This window comes from Theobroma umbraticum, unplaced genomic scaffold, assembly GCF_002168275.2.
Source record: "Theobroma umbraticum cultivar Fairchild unplaced genomic scaffold, ASM216827v3 scaffold_4.1, whole genome shotgun sequence".
In the NCBI taxonomy this organism is placed as follows: domain Eukaryota; kingdom Viridiplantae; phylum Streptophyta; class Magnoliopsida; order Malvales; family Malvaceae; genus Theobroma; species Theobroma umbraticum.
In genome coordinates, this window is record NW_018397258.1 from 2,386,367 (window position 1) to 2,409,906 (window position 23,540).

The window sequence follows — 23,540 nt, forward strand, 5'->3', positions numbered from 1 at the left end:
TTTGTACATTAGCATCAATTCAAGGAAATCATGCAATTCTATTCCCCCACCATTTCTTTTCATTGGGTTCCTATTCATGAATAAAAAAAGAAAGTCCTCAACTGCAATCTTCGACAACCTTTGAAACAACAAACTCTGAAATAAAATTTCCCAATTTTGTACACCAACACTACAACTGTTTACACTTTGGAGAAGAAGAATGGGATTCCCACTAATCCATTCAAACATCAGTCAACAAACCACTCCGTAGTCTTAAAGACTTAGAGGGTTTTTTTGGAGAGGAAGATGATCTGAAAGCTTCAACCTTAGCCTTGCATTTGGTGTTGTCTCCTTTGTTCTCTTCCAGACACTTCTCTAAGGCCTCAGCTTTGCCTTGAACCAAAGTCTTCTTCTCTGTCTCATCAATACCACCACCAACAACGCCATTCACCTCCTTCTCTTGATCCATTGTATCAACAAAAACCACAGGATTCGGAAGCCTGTATCAAATTTTTTAACAGATGAACTGTTAAAAAACAAGAAAGATAAAATTCATAAAAATCAGAAAAACATAAAAATTTATGTGATTTGACCTCTTACCTAGGTCCACTGTTCTTCCACTACTGAAAAATTAAAATACAATTAATTGGCCTCTAAATTTTCCAAGTCAATCTAAGATCCCTTACACATCCTCAACAGCCTTCTAAGAAGGCTCATCCTAGAAATTATAAAAGTTCAAAGTAAGAAAAATGGGATTAGAATGGAACAAGAAGCTTAAATCCATACAACTCAATATTGTAAACAAACAAGAATTCTAGTCAAATAAGATTTAAAAATATAATAGATCAGACAACTATGATCAAATAGGGAAGAAAAAGAAACAAAAAACCCCTCACAAAAGTTTTGGGCTTCATATCCATTCTTTCATTAGTGTCAGCGTTTGAAAGATGATAGAAAAAAGTATGTCAAGGGAAAAAAATGAAAAGAAGAATTAGTTACAGAGAGACGAAAACATATTCTGACCTGATCCTAAGTCAAAAACAACAAGAATTATTAAACATGGAAGAAGAATTCAAGATAAACTGATTTTCCTACCACCTTTCTCTGAAACCCAACAGAACAAGACTGTTCTTTATCAATTTACAAAAGGTCCACCATAACCAAAAAGGAAACGAAGAAAAGAAAAGGGTGCAGAATTTTTAAGCTGATGAACTTACTCAGAGAAAACTAAAGGATTAAGTGGAGTAGCAGAGGGAGAGAGTAGGAGAATAATTTTTTTTTTTTTGGTTTTAACAAAGGAAAGATGAGCAAGAAATAGCCAGAGTCACCAGTCGCTTGGAAAAAGCCTTCCCCATGTTTTTCTATAAAGACTAAGACTCGTACTCACATACGATGGAGTTATGTAGTTTCGTCGCAAAACTTTTCTGATTTCTCGGCCGCCCATTGTTTTAAACATATTCAGAGATGGACGGCTAGAGATGCAAGATTGATGAAAATCAAATACACTTGGCCGTAAATGTCTCATGGGGAGGGTTGACCTCGTTAAGGGAGGTAGGGAGCCTTTGTGTCAAGGGGTCATTACCCTTTTTTCAAAAAACGTGCTTGATGGGGTGTATAACACACCTATTTATAAAATGTTTAAGATTTTTTGTTTTTATTCGATGTGGGATAAAGTACTTTTTGTGATACTCTTCCACTTGATTTCTACAACGTTTTCGTTGTCGTTGGCTACCTTACCTACTTCAATTCGTTGGGAATCTTGGCGTGAGTCGGATGAGATCCGGTCTGCTCTGATACCACTTGTCACGGGATCATTACCTTCTTTCTAAAAAACGCACTTGATGGAGTGTGCAGCACACCCGCTTATAAGGGGCCTAGGACCTTTCATTTCTGTCCGATGTAAGATAGAAGCATTTTTTGTGACACTTGTCCGCTATCGCTTGCTACAACATACAACTTCATAATCTTTACGTCATGGCATAAGACTAATCGTTTCGTTACTGTTTCGATCTAAAAGCTTAGGCTATCAGTGATAATCAAAGAGTAATTCTAAGAGATTCAAACCATCAACAGTATTAATCATTAATTTGGATGAAATTATTCATAAAGACTTAATTATATACATCATAATATATGTATTAAATTAATCAAATTTTGAAAAGAAGAATTAAATTGAATAAAACATTATAATATAAAGACTTTCTAACTACTTTGACTATTGATTTTTCATTTTTAATGTCAAGATTAAAGGTGACAAACATGAGTTTCTAATTTGTTTATAATCAATCATAACAAGAAGTTTTTTTAACTTATCATGATTAGATTAATTTATTCTTTATAAAAAAAAGCCATGTTAAATAATAATTAAATCCACTAAGATGGTAATTGGCAATACCATAACAATAACATAACATTACAATTTGTTTACAATGTATTTAATTGTCATTCTCAATGTTTCAGTCTATTCTCGTATTGTTTTTATAAATACTTCACTTTATGTCAATTGATGAGTTTTGCTATATATAATTTAATTTGCATTATCAAGTAGACTACTATATATAACTTTGTAACACAAAGTTGTCATGCCAAATTCTTTTTTCCCTTACCCATCTTTGCCAAAATATTTTATAATAAAATAAATTTACAAAATATATGTATATAAATTAAAAAATATATAAACTTGCATAAAATGTATAAATATTAAATAATAATTATTTTAAAATCATAGAAAATGTTGAAAAAAATACTCAAAATGGAGTCAAAATCAAACATATGCCATCCAGGGTGCGTTTTTAGCATGTTTTTTTGCATATTTTTAACACATTTTTAATATGTTTTTAATATATTTTTAACATTTTTTTTGCACGTTTAAGGACAATATATACTCCCTAGGTCTGTTTTGAGATTTTCTTTGGATATTTTGATTTTTTGCTCGTTTTTAATACAATTAAACTTACCAAAATTGAATTAGATCTTAATTTTACAAAACTCATATATCAAAACTAAAATTGCTAATTAATAGTATTCCACATAATAGAAAATTTCAACATATTATGTTTTTTTATAGCATATGTCATCATGATTTTCAAAAGCAAACGGATTTTGAAAATACGTTTGATAAAGATTTCAAATAATAGTTTTTTTGTGGTTTTATTTTTGTTATTTATAATTCTAAGTATGAAACATTTCTTTCAAAAATTATTTAGTTTAAAATTAAACTGTATGTTGCTTTAAATAAAGTCGAAAGATTCAATCATTTCCTATCTTAGCCTTACACCTACTGGGGCAAATACATCAATCCATAAAAATGAAAAGGTTGAAATTGCTACAGTCACTAATAGTGTGCCAACTATTACAATTTTACAACCCAGGAGCAAAATGTTCTCATCATGTCTTCAAGATGAAAAAATTGAATTAGCATTCTAAACATATTGATTTACTAATTGCGTTTGTACCTATAACTGTCCCACAATCTTCAAGTGGTAGTGCAAGCTCTTTAAGAAAGCAACCCTAAAAAAGAAAAAAGAGCTAAATTGCACAATGATACTAAGTATTTGGTTGTCATTCTCAATATTTCAGCTTATTCTCATGTTGTCTTAAAAAAGATTTCACTGTATGTCAGTTGATGAGTTTTGATATATATAATTTAATTTCCATTATCATTTAGATGAAGGATGTTAGTATATATAATTTTGTTACACAAAGGTGCTATACAAAAAAATATTTTTCTCTCTTAGCCATCTTTGCCACAATAGTTTATAATAAACTAAGTTTACATAATACATGCATATAAATTAAAGAAACTATATAAATATGGATAAAAAGATATAAATATTAAATAATAATGATTTTAAAATAAAAAAATTTTGAAAAAAATACTCAAAATGGAGCTGAAATCCAACCTCTTAGGCCTCATGCACCACTCATTGCGTGTTTTTAACACATTTTTTGTATGCTTTTTGCACGTTTTAGTACATTTTAACATGTTTTTCACATATTTTTAACATATTTTTATACGTTTAAGGAAAGTACATACTCCCTAGGTCTGTTTGGAGATTCTTTTTAGATTTTTCAATTTTTTCCTCATTTTTAAAGCAATTAAACTTATCAAAACTTAATTAGATCCTAATGTTACAAAAATTCATGCATTAAAACTAAAAGTACTAATTAATATTAATCCATATAACAAAAAATTTCAATTTATTACTGTTCTGTTATAACATACATGATTTTTAACAATAAACAAATTTTGGAAACATCTTTACCAAAGATTACAAAGAAAAGTTTTTCTTTGGTTTTATTTTTTCCTTTTTTTTTGATGATTTTAAGTATGTAACATTTACCTTCAGAAATTATCTACTCCAAAGTTAAACTGTGTTAATTTTAATAAAGTTAAGGATTCAAATATTTCCCATCTTAGCCCTATACCTATTGAAGCAAACACATTGATCCATAAGAATGAATAGGTTGAAATTATTGCAATCACTAATAGTGTGCCAACTACTGCAATTCTACAACCAAGCTCAAGAGCAAAATGTCCTCAACATGTCTTTAAAATTGAAAAATTAGAAAAAGGTTTTCAACATTGATATTTTAATTGCGTTTGTGTTTACAGCAATTGCACAATCTTAAGTGGTGGTGAAAAAAAAAAGGTTAAATTGTGGAATGATATTTAGTATGTATTTCGATTGTCATTCTTAATGTTTTTGTCTAGTTTCATGTTATCTTTTTAAAAGCTTTTACTGTATGTTAATTGATAAATTTTTTTATATATAATTTAATTTGCATTATCTATTAGATAAAAGACACTATTATATAACTTTGTTAACAAAAATTTTTTTTCTTTAATCATATTTGTCAAAATATTTTATAATAAAATAAATTCATAAAATACATGTATATAAATTAAAAAATATATATAAACATGTATAAAAATGTATAATATTAAATAAAAATTATTTTTAAGTTATATAATATTTTGAAAAAATAGTGAACATAGAATCGAAATTGAACCTCCATAAACCTTACACACAGCACACATGTCACCATTGCGCATTTTTAACACACTTTTCATACATTTTTAACCTCTTTTCACACTTTTTTAATATGTTTTTCACACGTTTAAGGAGAACACATACTCCACAGGTCTGTTTCAAATTTTCTTTATAATTTTTTATTTTTTATTTTTAATGGAATTAAACTTACTAAAAACTTAATTAAAACATAATTTCACAAAACTCATGTATCAAAATTGAAATTACAACTTAATAGTAGTTCACATAGAAAATTTTAACATATTATTATTCCATTATAACATACGTTATTATAATTTTTAACAACAAACGGATTTTGAATTATAAAGAATAGTTTTTTTGTGGTTTTATTATTTTTTCTCTATCTACTTAATGATTCTTGGTATGTCTTTTCTCTTCATGATGATTCTAGGTAGGGAACATATCCTTAAGAGATTATCTAGTCTAAAAATAAATTGTAGGTTGCTTTGAATAAACTTAAGGATTCAAGTATTTCTTATCTTGTCCCTATACTTGCTGGAACAAACACATTGATCCATCTTATCCATATATCTGTCGTAGCAAACATATCGACACATAAAGAGGTTGAAATTTCTACGGTAAATAATTGTGTGCCAACTACTACAATTCTACAATCAAGCTTAAGAGTAAAACATTATTGATTTTTAAGAATGAAGATGTTGAAATTGCTACAGTCACTAATAGTGTGCCAACTGTAATTATACAATGAAGAGCAAAATGTTCTTACCATGTCTTTAAGATTGAAAAATTCGAAGAAGGTTTTGAATATATCGATCTTCTAATTTCGTTTGTGGCCATAGTTATTGCACAGTTTTCAGATGATAACGAAAGCTCTTTAAGAAATCAACCCGCAAAAATATAAGATCTAAATTGTACAAAAATACTTAGTAACTATTCGATTGTCATTGTCAATATTTGAATTTATTTTCATATTGTTAATCTTTAAATGATGGTGAAAGCTTTTTAAGAAAGCAACGCAAGAAAAATAAAAAGACTAAATAGCATAGTAATACTCAGTAAATATTCGATTGTCATTGTCAATGTTTGAATTTATTTTCATGTATTTGTAAAAAAACTTCACTAGGTAAGTTTTGAGGTATATAATTTAATTTGCAGACGCTATGTTATATAAAGTTGTTATGCTAAAATTTTTTTTTTCTCTTACCCATTTTTGCCAAAATATTTTATACTAAAATAAATTTTATAAAATACATACATATAAATTAGAGAAAAATATATAAACATCCATAAAATATATAACTATTTAATCATTATTATTTTAAAATCATATAAAATGTTGAAAAAAGTAATCAAAATGGAGTTGAAATCAAACCTCCTTAAGCCCCACACTCGCCATGCTTTTCACACATTTTTAGTACATTTTTTTATATGTTTTTAGATTTTTTGACACTTAATTAAGTTTTTAGTACATTTTTTTGTATGTTTTTAGATTTTTTGACACGTAATTAGATGCTAATTTTACAAAACCCATGCATAACACTCCAAAGATCTAGATAAATCCACGTTTTAAGTTTCTTTTAAATCTGTTGCAAAACACTTATATTATATTTAATTTAACTTTAGATATCAATCCTATAACATATATTACTTAATTTTAAGATAGCAATTTGAATTAAAACACATAAAATAAAATATAACTGATTAGTTAAAAACTAAATTTTGAATTTTATGTTCAAATCTGAAACATCAAATCGGAAAATAGGAATCCGAGGATAAAAAAAAAACATATACTCCAATATGCAATTTTACAAAATAAATTTATTAAATTTTGTTGATTTTTAATTTCACACAAATTTAGATTTTTGATATCATATGTAAAGTTAAATCTTACATATGAGAAGAATAAAGGAAGGAGAGATGCAGGGGAATAGGTAGCAGAACGAAGCAAAGAGAAGAGAGGAGATAAAGGAAGAGAAATTTTTAAAAGAAAGAAGAAAGGAGCGGAATTTTAAAACTGTCTTCCTATTTATTCCTTTTTATTTTTTTTTTTATTTTTTGTTCTAAGTCGAGAGCCAAATTTTAGTCTTGAAATTTTTAGAAGGAACTTTACAATAGACTCATAAATCATGTGGTTATAATTCGCGTATATCCAATCAATAAGGTTTTATTTGGTTAATATTTATGTCTTATTGTTATTTGTATTTGATTTTTCTTTCTTTCTTTTTTGGTTAAAAATAAAAAATAAAAAGTAGAATGAAATCTGCTTGTTTTAAGAGATTTTAAATATATAAACATAAAGATCACTTAATTAATTAGTTTTTTGAATTGAGATTTAGACAAATATATGTAGTGCATGATATTAGAATCAAAATATATTTAATTATTTATGAATCCTTCGATCTCGAAAATTCCGAAGCCAATGGAGACCGTAAAGATATTCAGGGATGGAGGGCTGGAGATGCAAGAAAGATGAAAATCAAATACACTTGGCCGTAAAAGCTTGAGCTATTAGTGATAATCAAAGAGTAATTCTTCTTCAACCATTGATGAAGAGGATGCTATGGGCATTCAGAGATTGAAACCTACTAATATATGGTTAAGAGTTTGGGTAAGTAGCCAATTGGACTCTTGGAATACATTGGTGTCCGTTTGCGAGGGAAGAATTTCATTTTGGACCATTGGATTAAGGCCTATTAATTTACTCTCAAGATCAATCAAGTTACCTTGCCTGATTTTCAGAATTTGAGATAAGATTAACTTGGAACAGCTGAGATGTGCTCCATATTCTTTGAAAATGAACCAAAAACATTACTAACTCACGAATGTTAGCTCATATCCTCACAAGGCAACTACCTTTGACCTAGAACCAAAACTAAAGAGTACCATAGGATTTAGAGTTCATCTACAAAACCATCTATCTTCAGACTTTTATTTGCATAAACAGGAACATCTAACTGCTAACATTGCATCATTGCCCAGCAGCTACCATAGTAATTAAAGTTGAAACAACCAGAAGTCTTACATCTGTTAAAATCAAGAAAAATGCAATTGTATTTGTACAAATACCCATAACTGATACATATTACAAATTCTAAGTAAGGTGGTCCTGTGACCCAACCATTCATCAGTTGTAGATTAGGCCTTATCCAACAATGACGCCATCATTTAAGTATGCAGAAGCTGATGTTTTAAGAATTATCGAAACATTTCTTCAACCTACATCTCATATAAGTTACAGAAGTGAATAACTCAATGCCACTCCACCTTAGGAAATTTTAATCTTCGCACATGTACATATATATGCAAGAATGAAATTACACATGCTCGACTCCGACATAAGTATTCAATGTATTTCTATAAATGTGTGTTTGAGAGAGAGAGAGAGAGAGAGAGAGAGAGAGGGCAACGAGGAGCCAAAGATTGATTAGCAATGGAACAGCTACATGTCATTCTTGAGATATTTTACTTGATCAATTGGTAAACGTAAACAATTATCTCTATATATACAACAAAGCCTCTGGAACCGTACCTGTGACTATACGGCCCAGATAGTGGAGGGCATTAAAACGTTAGTAGTTTGTACAGGCTCTGCAAGCTGAATAGATGGCCTACATGAGCACATCTTTTTCTACAAGGGCTGCGGCATGCGCAGCAGACCTCCCCAACCCCTCACCCTCCCGATGTGAAAAAATGCCCCTCCCAACAATTCTCCCTCCACTATTCAACATGGGAGGGGCAAGAGATGTGACCTTGATGCCAATTATGCACAACAAATGACACATTAAATTTCCTGTTGTGGGGGGTTTGCTAACCTCATACCATATCAAAAATGAAGTCACACCTACAATCAGCTATCATCATCCACAGCCCCGATATACGTGAGATCTGTCCGTCTCACCCTTACAGCCCCCTTAAGCCAACTAGAAGCTCGAAGATTAGCATGGTCACTGCTGCCAATGACAACAGTGCTATTTGAAGATGGGCCTGATCCTGCTCCATCTTCCAAAAGTGTCCATGGGTCAATTTCCATATCATATTCCTGAAGTAATGGCATCGACTTGGACTTTCCCAGGATATTATTTGCATTTCGTGCCAATGGAACCTGTCTTTGAGGTGCGTTCAAATTTCCAACGTAAGATCCAGGGACAAAGATGCTGGGCTGAAGCGAACTAAGAGCACCAATTGGGACAGAAGGTGGATGGCAGGAGATCAAATTGCGAAAAGAAGGAAATAATATTGGCATTGCTGCTTGGATACGCCATCTAATCATCTCAGGCAATTGCATAGAATCCAATTCATTCTGCACCCACAGGAAAAACGGTGTCAGAGGTGAATTTAAATAATAACTTCTACACATACAGCAAGAATTCTTAAAAACTTTATATTCATGAGAAGGACTAAATCATTTCACAAGAGCAATTAAAATCACTTGCATTCTACATTGACAGAAAGGAAATCTCAAAAACTCAAAAACTTGTGGATTGAATATTTCACAAAACTTGTCATGATAAAATCATAAACCACAACTAGAAACACCCATTTTGGAATGGAAGAAAAATTTCAAAGTCCACAATCCAACAAAAAAGACATTCAGTCAAATTAAAAGTGCCTATGATGACTGTACATCTTTAGCACGTTGCATGCATCTATATTTCTCATTACTAATTATATTACAGGTACAGCAACAAACACCTCATGGACCTCATTTCCACACAATGTTACTGCAATTTTCTTGTACCTTTATAATGCTAAAAAGACCAAAATATCCCCCAAACCTTCAACCGCTAAGAAACCATGAAGTCATAGCATACATACTCGTTATGATTGCAATCATAAATATTCAGATAATGAATAGGCTCCAACCACTAGGCAGACAGGAAAAATTACCACATTTTGCCCCCAAGTAAATTGATATAGTCTACCATTGCGAGGTAGAGTATAATAAAATGTTTAATTTGAGGAGTAAACAAAAAAGGACATTGAAAGCTCTCATTTCTAATAAATTTAGGTTTATTTACCAAAACAAGCTGCAGTAAATTCAATTAGTGCAATGATAGAGATCAAACCTGCAAACTCTCCACTGCCTCACGGTCAAATCCAGAGAAATCCTTGGCAAATTCACTGGTATGTTTGGAGGCAGGCTTTGACCCTAGCCAACTTGGCTGAGAACTGCTTAACAACCCATGTAGAACTAACAGTAAGCGATCAAAAAGACAATCTCCACACAATTCCGACCATGCAACAGATGACATCAGCTCCATGTCCCTCTTCAACTGTACGAGATTAAAAGATAGGTCAACATCCTCATGCACAACCCTACTTCCAAGCAATCGAAGTATTACAGAGGCAAGCATGTGCCTCAAGTTTCGTGCTGATGGCTCCCTGAAGAATCCAACAAATGAATCTTGGTGTCAAATACTTGAAATGAGATAATGCAGATTTCATGACATTGTTGCATCAAGGCTACACAATAACATGAACACTAATTAGGATGAAACAACTGAAAAAACATGGGTTTCCAGTAGAAGACCAAAAGTCAATGGAGCATAAAAATTGACCAAACTAAAAAAAAAAAATAAAATTGATGCTCCTGGCACTCTCCCATAAAGAAAAAGATCCTCACATTCAACTGTGAACAATAGGGACGAGAAGTTAAATAAAAAAAGGATTTCCTCGCAATAAGATATTGGAAAAGATGTTCAAATCCGATATAAAACACATCTAAGCAGTGAAGTTTCCAATTTAAGAATTTTATGAATTAGAGATTAAAAAAGAATTACTTCAGTTGTTAAACAGCAACAAGCCATCAAAATTAAATATTCTTGCCCTGAAAAACTAAGGCATCAATTTACAAGTACTGAAAAAAAGAGTCAGTGTATTAGATAAATAACATAGCACCATTAAAGCTAATTTATCAGACCCCTTTCCAACAGAATAAATGAAACTTGAAAGGCTTCAGTTGAGACCAAAATGAGATAAAACACAATTAACCATGAGGAATTCATAAAGGAAACAAAAAATAAGTACAGAGCATATTCATTTCCAGCAGAATGATTCACATACTACTAGATAACATAGAAACAAGAAAATTAAACAATAAAAAACTGACAAATTCATAGCAACAAGAAAATCTTCTTAGTTTATTGGACAAAGAAAAAGGTCTCACACAACAGGAAGCCAGTAAGCATAGAACCTGAACATGCTCAGATTAAAGTGGAATAAACTGAAATCAGGGGCCAAATAAATCATGTATTTACCCATCTGCACATATGATTGGAAGCAATCTGACAATAAACTGCAACCTCAGTGACATAGAAGCTCGCAAAGCTGCAGGGGAAGGAGGCACAGACTCCGCAGATGCCGTTGCCGTTGTTCGTCTAGCCAATCCAGGACTACCACCTCTTATACCTTTGCGATTGCTTCCTTTATTAGTAGAACCTTCAATTCCAGAAGAGGCTGTTCCAGTCTGCTTGCTTATGCCACGAGTAACTGAGTTTATTTGTTGCTCAATAGTGTTAAACTGCTTTATCAAATCACTTGCAAAGGTGTTGCGCGAGTCATCAGAGCTTTGGTCTATGCAAGGAAGAACCAATTCAGAGAAAGCCTTCTCGGTTACATGCTGCAGGCTGATACTGGAACCCTCAATATCAACTTGACTAGAACCCTTCAAATACCTTTTTGACTCCATGCCCTCCTCAATGACTTCACCTTCCTCGAGAGAGGTGACTTCGTACTTCTTCTTCTCTCCCCTGTTTGTCACAGGGTCAACACCAGAGTAAGACCATCCCCAAGGCTTCCAAAACTGGGTCTTCGTAGAACGGCAGTTAGTTTCAGCAAAATTAATGAGCCGTTGCCTAACAGTCTTCCGTCCCAAAAGAACGTCCTGGCCCCCTAGGAACCATTTAGCCTGCATCAACACTGAATCCTCTAATGACATTCCAAAAAGATGAACCAGCTCTGAGAAAAGGGGAGCAGCATCAGGTCTGACCAACAATCTGGTAAAGATGATCTCAATTAAAACTTTCTCATTCTCAGAAGGAGAAGCTCTTTCAGAACTGAGTGAGGAAGACCGAACAGCATCTACCAAGGACATCTCCTGGTTCTTCGTCTTATCAATGAGTGCTTGTTCATTTAAAAGAAGCCTTAACTCAACCCACTGCCAGTGAAATTTAGCTGGTTGCAGAGTGTCCAATGCACGAACAAGCTTATCTGAAAGATTTGACTCACTCTCTGCACGTAGTGCTTTATACTCGCTATGTCCAGAAACCCGATTCCCATCATCCTGTGAAAAAGCTGAATAAGGCATCTTGCAATCAATTATAGCATTCAGAAAGTGCCTTGCACGGAGAGGGACAAAGGCCATTGATTTCCCATTCAACTCTGGCAAGCCTGCAAACTCAGCATCAGTGGTATCTGCAGCCACAATATCATAAAAAGCACGACTATCCCTCATACAAACATCTCGAAAAGGTATGTGTTTTATGGCATCGCCAATGGCCATTGTTAAAGACTGATATAATTGATGGACATCTTCACGACTTGCGATGTTACTATTCAAAATGAAGGGCTTCCATATAACAAATGCAAATATTGCATAAGCCGGTGGAAGGACCAAACTGATAGGGAGCAATCTCTGCATCCTTGAAAGAGCCACAACTGATTGTTCACCCAAGAGTTCCAAAACCAGTCCATCACAAACAGTTCTGCAGTTACCAACAAACAACCGAAACCAATGCACATAAACTTCAACGGAGTTGTCAACCTTAAAAGCCCCAACAGATCGAGCATTACCATTAGAACTGGTTTTTGTGCTCCTTACAAACTGAACAACATCCAAACCTTCCCTTAATCTTAAGACTGATACCAATCTATCCAAGCTAATAACCCCATGAATTACAGTCCCAATGACAAGAGCAGAAACAGCAGCTACCATTTTGGTTGTCTTCCCAAGAGTCACTTTGGCAGAACTGTTCAAATTGTCACCAGATATGTTTGCATTAGTATCAGGAGCATCAGGAGCCAATGAAAACTGACCTCGAGAGGACTTTGCAGGAGCAAATGCTCCTGCTAAAGCAGAAGAAGCCTCTATTCCAAGAGCTAGCTCAAATGCTCGGCTTTGGCGCTCTCCAAGTGCTTCCTTCAGTAGGCATAGACAAATTAAATGAATGCGCAAGATGCGCTTGGCAAAATTCAAGGAATTCATAGGTGGCTGATAATTTGAATAATTGCTGCCACCAGTAAAATCAGGTATCTTTGCTAGGGCTGGTCCAACATTGGTAACAATGGCAGAAATAGCAGAAGACACCAAAACTGGATCCCCTTCCTGAGCAGCACCTCCAGTCTGCCGAATACAGTCCAGTAGTCCAATTGTAATTTGTTGCGCTACTTGATAACCATCATCCCCTTTTTCAATGGCAGGACCTTTTGGTGCATTGGCTGCAAAAAGTTTTCTCTCTTTACCTAAGAAATAGTGCAAGACATCATCAACATGACGCTGAACCATATCCCTCATGCTCAAGCCCAGTCTGGATAACCGTGCACCACTTAGCTTTTGACGGTAGTAATCATCAGGATCTTCAATCCCTGCTGGAACTCCAAGTGGTAACCCAAACTCTCCATCGTGTGCTTGTCCAGATTCAAGTTCAGACAAAAGTCTGTTATCACAAGTTGCCTTGAAATTTTTCTCCCATTCAATTACACTGGCAATATTGCCATACCTCTTCAACAAATACCGAGCAAAAACTAAGGTTCCTGAACCAGTAATTCTTCCATTACTGGCCATAACTGCTGCAGCACGATGCATTGTAGCCGCCAAAGCTTCAGGAATAAGATCTGCCGCAATAAGTATGTTCTCATACCTGAACAAAATTCATCACTGAACAAGTAAGACATACATATGAACATCAAGCCAAAACATAGAGAGGAATGACAAAAGGTTTAGCCATGACAGATCCAGTGGCTTGATAATCCAATCCTGAGCAATAACAATAACTTTCAGGGAAATATGTTGAAGTTCTCCCAATCTCCAAAATGATTTCCTAGATGTTAGTCTACTCCAACATAAACCAAGAAAAAATATATTGTTGAAATGCTTGCATGCAGTCAATAATAGAGACGCAAAAGCATCCTAAACAGTTTTCGAAAGCCCAAATTTAGGAGGAAAAAGAGGCTAAAATTATTGCTAAAATACGATCAAGACACAGCAGGTGAAATAAAACATACTGCATGCAATGGGCACTAATCTAAAGAAGAACAAATTAGATAGCCAGAGATGATTTGCAGGAACAATTTTTTTTAAAGGCAAAAAAAAGCAGAAAAATTATAATTCACCTTCGGAGAGATGATAAAAGGTATGCCTCCCCGACTTCACATGCATGATTTTCCACATTCCTGGGCACCATTAGAATGTTTCTCCCACTTTGAATGGTAGGACTGGGATTACTAATAACTTTTGGCAACAACCAAAGGAGAAATTTGACAGCTGAAGGTAAATCACAAGAAACATCCATTAGATACAAGATAGTTGATAGCTCATCCACACCAAGTTTCCACCTTAAAGGACTCTTCTCATCAGCCACAACAAAAGGCCGGCCATACTGGCCAACCTTGGCCACGGATTTCTCAGACTCTTCAACAAGCTGCCTAACTACAGATATCAACCAAACTGTAACTATCCTCTTCTCCACAAAGTGAAGCTGCTTTAAACCCTTTCCAATGGAAATAATATTTCCAGAATGGGTTATTCTGATCCCATCCACTGGCTTCAAAGTTTCCACCTCAGTTCTATGATGAGGGCAGCTTATCTTATTATCACATACATGACTTGTAGATGCTCCCTGGCTGCCCTCAATTCTAGCAGCTGCTAATTGAGCAAGACTCTGAGTTTTACGCACGGTCTTTTGCCTACCCCGAGAAACTTGCTTCGTTGACTTAAGTGGAGGATCAACTTTGAAAGGCTCTAAGCTTTTTGGCCCCTTCCTCACCCACCAAGTATCTTCGTCATCTGATGGAATTGGTGAAGGTACTTGAAGATATGAACTTTTTTCCTCACATAATTTCTGTCTTTTCACCCTTCTACAATCTTCACACCCAGGAGTAACTTCAAACAAGTCCATCTTGTTGCATGCTGACCCAATAGGCCTCTTGACACTCCCTTGAGACTCATCCACTCCACTATCTGCAGATGTAGAAGACAAGCTAGGGAATTGCAACAAGACTGAGATGGAAGACTTCAGTTCTTCAAGGTCCACCTCTCTTATGAAGGCCTTTGAAGACTGAACAGTTTTCTGCTGATCACCTGCAGCTTGGGAAGCACCATTCCTTCCAGAGGTCGAATGATACTTCCGCTTCTTAGCAGATACATGAGCATTGTTTGCATTATTATATTGATCAGAAAGAAGCCTGTGAAGGACAAGACGGCGTTCATTTGAGTAGACATTTACAGCCTCCAGTAGTTCTGAGCCTTCAGCAATTCTTGCTTCTTCCAAAGCATCACGCATAAACTGCCCACGAAGCTGCTTCAAGATTCGATGGTGCCTCTTCCTTCTGTCAAAGTCACTGACAGGTCTATTTGTATCAATAATTCCACTAACAATTAGTTGCCTCACATATGCCTGAGGATAAAAGATTCCAGAACGTATGAGTTCCAAAACAAAAAGCTGAAGGCGCTTGCCACCTTCTCCTTTATGCCCTTCATGTTGATCGATCCAGCACACAATAATATCATGCAGAGGACCTGGGCTGTCAAATATATCTGAAGAATTACTATTTCTTCCATCCACACCTCTTACTTTGCTTTTAACTTCAAATAGATTTCCTGACAAATTCCAGCAAGAATAATTATTCTGATGACTGATATTCTTTGCAGTGCTGTTACCTCCAGAAGCCCTGCCATTCTTGTGTTGTGGATTCTGCAACTCTCTTATCTTCAGCTTCAAAAGCTGAATTGCAAGATATATCTGTGAAAAATCTTTTCTGCCAGTGAACTTCAAGTCACGGGGCAGAGCAGTCCGGAAGTCTCTGAAATCACATGTTGCCCACTCACAAAGTAAAAAAACAGAGCAAATCAATGACAAATTCACAGTTTGAATCCATTTTAATGATGATCTTAAGCATGGACTGATTTCTGCAACCCAACCTTCACCTACTGTTCCATCACACGGATTTTCAAAGATATTTTTATAAGCCTCCATTAGATCTCCTTGCAAAAGAGCTTTATCCAGGGTCTGCACAGCTTTAGCCACACTTTGGCTAGGATATCCAACACTCGTGCCTTTAGCAAGATTATCGGCACATTTCTGGATAGTGGAAACAACATGATCAAATGACAATGATTGGCATTGAGAATCAAATCCTTTACCTCTGAGAACATAAGCATCTGCTGAGTTATTTTTTATTTTCCCTGCATCATCCGATGACTTTGATAAAAAACCACCATCATTCAATGCATGTGAGACTACATAAGTTGGTAAAGGAAAGCAATCTAAAGCAACAAATGTATCTGGTACAGCCTGTATCAAATAGCGAAGCATCTCAACAAGAGCAGATATTGTGTATGCCCTCCGGGAATTATCAACCAGATCAGATCCACCAGGAGAAGGCTCGCGGATGAAGCGAATAGCTATGCCTACAAGATTGCGTACATATGTCTGACATAGAATGATGGTTTCTAAAACTCCATATATGATAGGCAATAGCAACTGCAGAATCTCAAGCAATTCCTTTTCCTGGAAGAGAACAAATATGACAATCAGAAACCAGAAAGAGTGTTCATAAGCTCATAATTACTCTCATGATTCCTCTACGAACGTGCATCTCAGAAAGGTGGACAAAGTATTTGCACTGAGGGTTGAGTACACCAAAATTCAATACCTGCAGTTGATTCAGAACCCAATCGATGATAAGAGAAGGAAGAACAAGTCCTTCTGCATGATGCCATTGCAAGAGTCGCACCACATACCACCATTTAAAGTGAAGGGACGGCTCCTCACCATCAAGGATTGTTGATGCTGAATCACTCCTATGCTGCAAAGAACCAGCATAAAGCATTTGTGGCAATCGATCTCTACTGTGTTGAGTAGAATGAGAATTACTTTTTGGAAAAAATTCATCCAAAAGGGTCTGCAAGTAATCAATAACATCTTTTGTCCAGAGCTCTGTACGAGATAGTTGAGCTTTATCAGGTGCTCCAGGAGAAATTGCAGAACCAGGACGAACCTGCAAAAGATAACCATAATCTGCTACCTTCCAATAATAAGAGTAGCCTAGTAAAATTACGAAGAGCATGATCGACTGATGACAATACCTGGTTAAGGTAAGTTACTTTGATAAACCAAGTTGCTCTCAGCAATGGAACATTATTCCTGATAAGAACTTCTATTAGTGTTTTCTTCCTATACCCATGAGGAACTTGATCAGCCAAAGAACGCAAACGTTTGTGTTGTTGTGATAAGCCCTGAGAAAAATAAGAGCACAACAATTAAAAACTACAAACTTCATTTAACTTCGTCAAAGAATTCTTTTAAGCAAGTAATCAAAAAACATTAATCATTGATCATCAGGCCTCAACAACTGAGGTCCAAGTTGATTCCAAATCATAATATATTTTGCCACATGGCATGTCTTTTGTCTAAGAAAAGTTTATCACGATTGCATATGTAGTTTATGAAGGCAACTCATTGAGTTAATGTGTAAAATTTGTTTCTGCCTTTCACCAAGTTTTAAGAACTCGAAATCAATGAAAAAAAAAATAAGGAACAAAGTTATATGCAACCAGTCATGAACTTAGCGGAGAATGAACCTACCTCAATCCATTTCTTTCTGAAATCTTCATTGCACGGCCTTTGTTCAGGGAAAACCCCAGGTTTACTTAACAGTGTACCAGAAAGAGGGACACCATAAACTTGACCAGCCTGACAAGAAAAATATAGAGCCTTAATTTCTATACCGAAGATCCAGAACCTTCAAGAAGAACCAACAAAAAAACAATAATATAAGTACAGAAACAAGAAACAACTAAGGACGCAGATAAACCTTCCGCTTTTGAGCACGAGACTCATTGATAGCTCTTAGACGCTTTCTAATTGCCTGCAGAGAAGAGAAACGAATTACTTCTTAAGAAGTTCAAAACTGACGGTTATATTTCACGAAAAATTATATATGCCTAGAACAGCCTACTTGACAATCATAACATCACAAATCAAGTAACTTACGTCTCTGCATTTTAAGACAACTGGCTTTGTAAAAGCCTGAACCTGAGTCAATGAAATCTCTTTAGAATCCTGAACGGACAGCATGTAGAACCATGTTAGACAAAATGATGGCAATAAAAGAAGCTAATGGAAAGAAAGTTAATATCCCAAAATTATCTTAAAAAAATTGGAGGTTCAAATTTCATATGGCTTTAAAATATTACTAAGTTGCAATCTCAGCGTCAACTCAAAGCAGCACTCACACAGATAGTATCCAAATTGTATCAACAGCAAAAAGGTATCAACAGCAAAAAGGCAAATTAATAATTGTATCAACAGCAACGTGAAGAAGAAGAAGAAAGTATGGTTTGACAGAGACTGCCACAAAATAATGAGAATCCCAAGCTTGGAGCATATGCAGACATTAGTTCCCAAACCATATGAAAGTGTTAATATATCTGAATAATAGCACCTGCCCAATTCCTCTCTCGCAGAATAGAGAAAAATAGCATCTTGAACTTCAATTATAAGTAACAAACAACAAAAAACCAGATCCAATCTTTTCATTTTCATGAAGACCCAATTAGAATCATTTTACTTAGCTCAAAAAGGTAAAGTATGGTGTCCTGAGCATTAAGTTCAAGAAAAAAGATATGATTGCAATTCATATAGATTTGCGTAGAAACCATAGTTAACCCACCAGTTACATGCAGCACAGCATCCACCGACATGGATGTTGCAGAAAAACAAAAACCAAAGAAACAGTAGTGAACAAATCAATCATAAGATCATACCTCCAGCCCATCAATAGTCTCCTTATATCCCTGCTGCACATTTTCTCTAGTGAGAGTCTCCTCGGGACAAGTTTGGGACTGAGGATGAAAATCCGGTGGCCCAAGTCTGAAAAGGAACAACAATAAATTTACTAGTATTCAAGATAAAAACTACATTCCAAAACATAGACAACTTTAAAAATCAAAGCAGTAGGATAAATCATCAACTTAGTCAGCTGCAATCCATTATCATAAAACAATCAAAAGTCATAATGAAGCCATTCAGCATAAATAACTAACACAACAACAAATGCTTAGATTCAATTGCAGAAATTACCTGGAATTAAGAGGTTCCTTGTCACACTTTAATTTGTAGGGTGATAGCTGAGTTTGCCGCCTATAAAATGAGAATAATTTAGAAGACCAGGCAGAAAAAGTGTATTTTCCACATTTAGACAACTATACAGCTCTAACAAAAAATGGTAAAGACAAATATGTTCTCTGAATAAAATAAATTAACAGTCTCATCTTAGTATCACAATTCTATTTTTAAAAAAATACAAAAAATAATTTGAAGAAACAAGAAAGCTTTGGGAGATATGCAAGCATTAGCCGCCACTATAACAATGGGATGTAGCTTAAGCACAATCAGACAATCAGAGAAAAGGGCAAAGTGCTCCGTGCTAGACTTAGAACTACTAATCCAGATTCATAGTGTTCTACTTATGAGTGAGAGCAGAACATTCTAAACATGTGGTCATTAATTGAAAAAACATCAAAGAAAGATATCCTAAAATATAATCAAACACTAGTTTTAGAATCAATAAATGAAGTCAATTCAAGAAGACATCTGTGAACAGAGCACAAAAGAATATGGTATTTTGAAACAGTTACCTAGAATTTAACGAGAAGTTAGGTGCTAAAGAAGATGAGTCAACCCGGGCAGTATCCCTAGCAGAAGCTCCTCCTATTCCACTGTTATTAACTGCACTAGTGCAGCTGGCAGCATGATACCTTTGCATTTCTCCCAACTATCAGCGGCATACTGCTTCCAGCATCAAATCCTAAGAAGAAATGTCAAATCCAAACTGCATTCATGCAAAAATATAATAATAATTAGAGATTAGAATCACCATGTAAGGCATAAGTAATTTTATACTAATTTGATAAAATAAAAACTGAGAAAGAATAGATTCACTGAGTGTGCCACCTGAAACATGAAATCTACAAATTAGCTTATCAACGTCCCTCTGACCTGTCAAGAACATTGAAAGTAAAACATCACATCTTGCAGAAAATTTTATTTTATGTTTTCAGAGACTAAGAGACAAATAAAGCACACCATTGAGGAATGGAAATCACAATTTCAATCTCCAATATAGTTTTTTGAAACAAGGTATGTACGTCAGTCAAACTTAAGTCATCAAAGCTAAGATATAGCGTTTGATTATTTAAAATTGTCACATTTATGCACCCACTCCAATGTAACAGTTCTAGCTTCTAGTTTCATGTGGTTAGAGAAATCAAATTATATACATATAAACTGCCTTACTACTCACGCTCAAAAAAAGAGAAATAAAATAAAAGCTATGGATAAATAATTCAATGATTAGAGGTTCTAGGAGATGGAATTCTGATCATTTCTGCCATAGAAGGGCTTTAAACATGAAAACATAAGTTTAGAGCTTAAAGCAATGACCGATTAACAGATAACGCATAGGTCAAAATTAAACCATGCCAACCACGGAAATGGTAAATTCATGTTTTTACCAGTTTGAATAACAGTTTAGCAAAACTCTGAATATCATATGAATTAAACTCAATACCTTTCTGTTGCTAAGAACTGATCCAATAAACTTATAAAGCCGTATCATACCATTCGAATAACAATATAAGACATTAGCTTGAATTTGCAAAAATATGATTCCAAACAAAACTTCAAACTCTAAAATGTTTCACAAATTATTAAATTTTGAACTTAAAGTAAAACAGCTCCCATTACTTTGGAAATGCAATCTGGAACCACGAACTCGAAATACATAAAGTAAAACAACAGCATAAAAATAATCAAATGACTTTGATCTATAAAAACAAACCAAAAGAAATAAGCAACACTTGTCAAATTCAAAATATTTCTCACCCAGGTGACTCAATCCGGTTTACCATCAAAAACACACAAGAAAGTACTAAAAACTCACCGTTTTGATTCAGTTATGAACCAAATCTCCAGAATCCAGCAAACCCCCAAATTGAACTGAACCCAAGCTATTTACTTTTACATGCAAAAGGGTAAAATTAGAAACCAAATCATCGATTCTAGAACTACAAGCAATACAAATTCGAAGCCAGAAATGAGAACTAGGGTTTATGCCAGATGCAAGAAAGATAAGCTAATAAGCTAAAAACAGTGACCCCCCTTTCTTATTTCCTCTTTGCGGATTAGTGAAGCTAGGGTTTTGATGGCAAATTCCTAAAATAATGTCAGGAGCCGGGGATGAAATGGGAAACAAAAATATACATGAAGAAGATTGAGATTGCAAGACAAAGAAACTACAGCGTACCTCTGATAAAAATTAGGGATTTCGAAGAGAAAAAAGGGAAGGGGGGGGAAATCTACAAAAAGAGAAAGGAGGATTTCGAGAGAGAGAGAGAGAGAGAAGGAGATTCGAAGGAGAGAAGGGCCTCGGGCTTTGAGGACTTTGACTCTTTTTAGCTTTGGCTGATGATGACGATGACGGCCTCGGGCCTTCTGTTTCTTCCTCTGCTCAACAATTAAAAGAGGAGAAATTGAGGGCGATCTACTCATTAAAATATTATTATTTGTTGTTTGCTAATCTTTTACTTTCCTATTTTGCCCTCCCCCCTTATCGCGTTCTCCATCCATCCTCCAAACGATGAGGAAAATATAAAGTGGGGATAAAATGGGGAATTAATTGGATTCCGTATAGTAAACTGTATTAAGTGAGTTTAATGCCCAAATTTCCAATTATTGATGCAGTGCTTGAGGCCATACTTTTCCAATTAGAGCAAACTTTTAACTATCTTGTTTTTAATAATTTTCTTTTCTATTACGTTATTGAAATATAAAAATATTTAAACATGCAAATATTAAAAAATATGTCATCACCTAAACTTTGAACTTCACATTTTATTATATTTAACAACTAATATCTAAAACGTTGTCTTTGTAACTGCCAGGTTATTCCAAAGTGCAATAAAATCTATAACATGAAAGTAGTTTCAAATAGATTTATTCGTTTAACACGTGTCAATTTTAGAAGATATTAAAAAAAGTTGAACAATATTTGCAAAAAGAGTCTAAAACTATGCATGTGAGTTGTAGAGATATAGACTCCACAAATTGCATGCATAAATATTTTATATTTAACCCGTCTACAGCGCATAAATCATACTTTAATTCATGAAAATTTTTTCCAAATTACAACATGGCACTCCAGGACCCATCCCTCCCCCAAGGCTTCAATTTTGTTGAAACTTTGAAAGGAAGGCACCTACCATACTAAAAGGTGGTAAAAGGCAAAATAACACCAAAAAAAAAATTATTCTGTCACAAGTTAGCCTATATATCCCTTACTAACACAAATGGCTGAAACTAGGGATTCTCGGGAAGCTTAGCTCTTGCATTTGCCACAAAGACAGAGCTGTTCCCTGTGAGTGACTCCACGAGTTGGTCCATTTCCAGGCAAAGGGAACAAACAAAAAGTGACTTTGTTGCCTTGAGAAAGTGGGAATGTAACCAAATGCTTCTCGTGGACTTGTTCGACAGAAAAACCGTTCGAGGAAACCAAAAGCTTTTCTCATTTGACAAGTTTATGAACCATTTTGTTTCATTTCGATCTCTCTATCTTTGACAGGAGGCTGTGCTGGGTTGGGAATGTGAGTAAAAAAGTTGGGTTTGTCTCCTTTCATGGGCGGTGTTCACGATCCTTTTTATAGTTCAACCATTATTACACCCTTTCGCACTGTTAGTTGAACCCCAGAACATGGCATATGAAACACAGTGATGGGATTCTTTCGAATTCCAATGTTTTCTATTCCCCCCGCCCCCCCCACCCACAGCTTTTTCTGACTTCTCGGATGCGCATGGTGGGAAGATAAGACAGTCTAGGGGTGGTTCTAGCTTTCAGTAAAAACGATTGGTTATGCAATTCTTCCAAACAAGGGCCATTCTTTTTGTTAGAAGAAGTGGATGAATCTTTAAATCGTATCTTATCTACAACAATTTAAAAATTGGGATCTTTCAATATCAAGCTAGCTGGAAACTTTCACGGGACTCGGGAAGAACAGAGTATATCTTTAAATAAAGTCGTACCATTACCAACAAGAGCTGGGAGCTGAAGCTAAACTCGTCTGAACACTGTAAGTTCAGCGTCAAATCGGGCCCAACGATGTTGCTACCTAATCCTTACTACCTGGTCAACAGGTCAAGTACCAGTCAATGGCATTGATGAATTACACAATGAGGATAGGCCGGAAGTTATGTTTAGCAAATTATACACTAGGGGAACTTGGAGAAGTACGTACTCTGCCTCAATCAAGCAAACACCAATGCCTTGTAATCC

At 34.8% G+C, this 23,540-nt stretch overlaps 1 protein-coding gene and 1 long non-coding RNA gene across 6 annotated transcripts; both read right to left on the reverse strand.

Moving 5' to 3' along the window:
* Window positions 1-119: 119 nt before the first annotated feature.
* LOC110414019 (uncharacterized) lies at window positions 120-1,546 on the reverse strand. Its single transcript, XR_002444977.2, has 2 exons — window positions 1,197-1,546; window positions 120-479 (listed from the first exon to the last, which is right to left on the reverse strand). It is a non-coding gene; the product is annotated as an uncharacterized LOC110414019 (long non-coding RNA).
* A 6,413-nt stretch (window positions 1,547-7,959) lies between these two features.
* On the reverse strand, window positions 7,960-21,713 carry CCT (RNA polymerase II transcription mediator). 5 transcript variants are annotated; one of them, XM_089783074.1, is made up of 15 exons: window positions 21,519-21,713; window positions 21,156-21,222; window positions 20,168-20,212; window positions 19,852-20,045; window positions 19,295-19,354; window positions 18,979-19,084; window positions 18,206-18,274; window positions 18,027-18,080; window positions 17,798-17,905; window positions 17,299-17,448; window positions 16,866-17,210; window positions 14,325-16,720; window positions 11,252-13,852; window positions 10,061-10,376; window positions 7,960-9,294 (listed from the first exon to the last, which is right to left on the reverse strand). In XM_089783074.1, the coding sequence occupies exons 4-15, from the start codon at window positions 19,977-19,979 to the stop codon at window positions 8,842-8,844; spliced, it is 6,786 nt and encodes a 2,261-aa protein (XP_089639200.1). In that variant the 5' UTR covers window positions 19,980-20,045; window positions 20,168-20,212; window positions 21,156-21,222; window positions 21,519-21,713; the 3' UTR covers window positions 7,960-8,841. The 5 variants fall into 5 exon arrangements, 4 of the variants coding, with proteins under 4 accessions (XP_089639200.1, XP_021281168.1, XP_021281169.1 ...); XM_021425493.2 differs by having other exon boundaries at window positions 21,156-21,229; XR_002444999.2 differs by having other exon boundaries at window positions 7,962-8,210; window positions 8,524-9,294; window positions 21,156-21,713.
* Window positions 21,714-23,540: the final 1,827 nt, after the last annotated feature.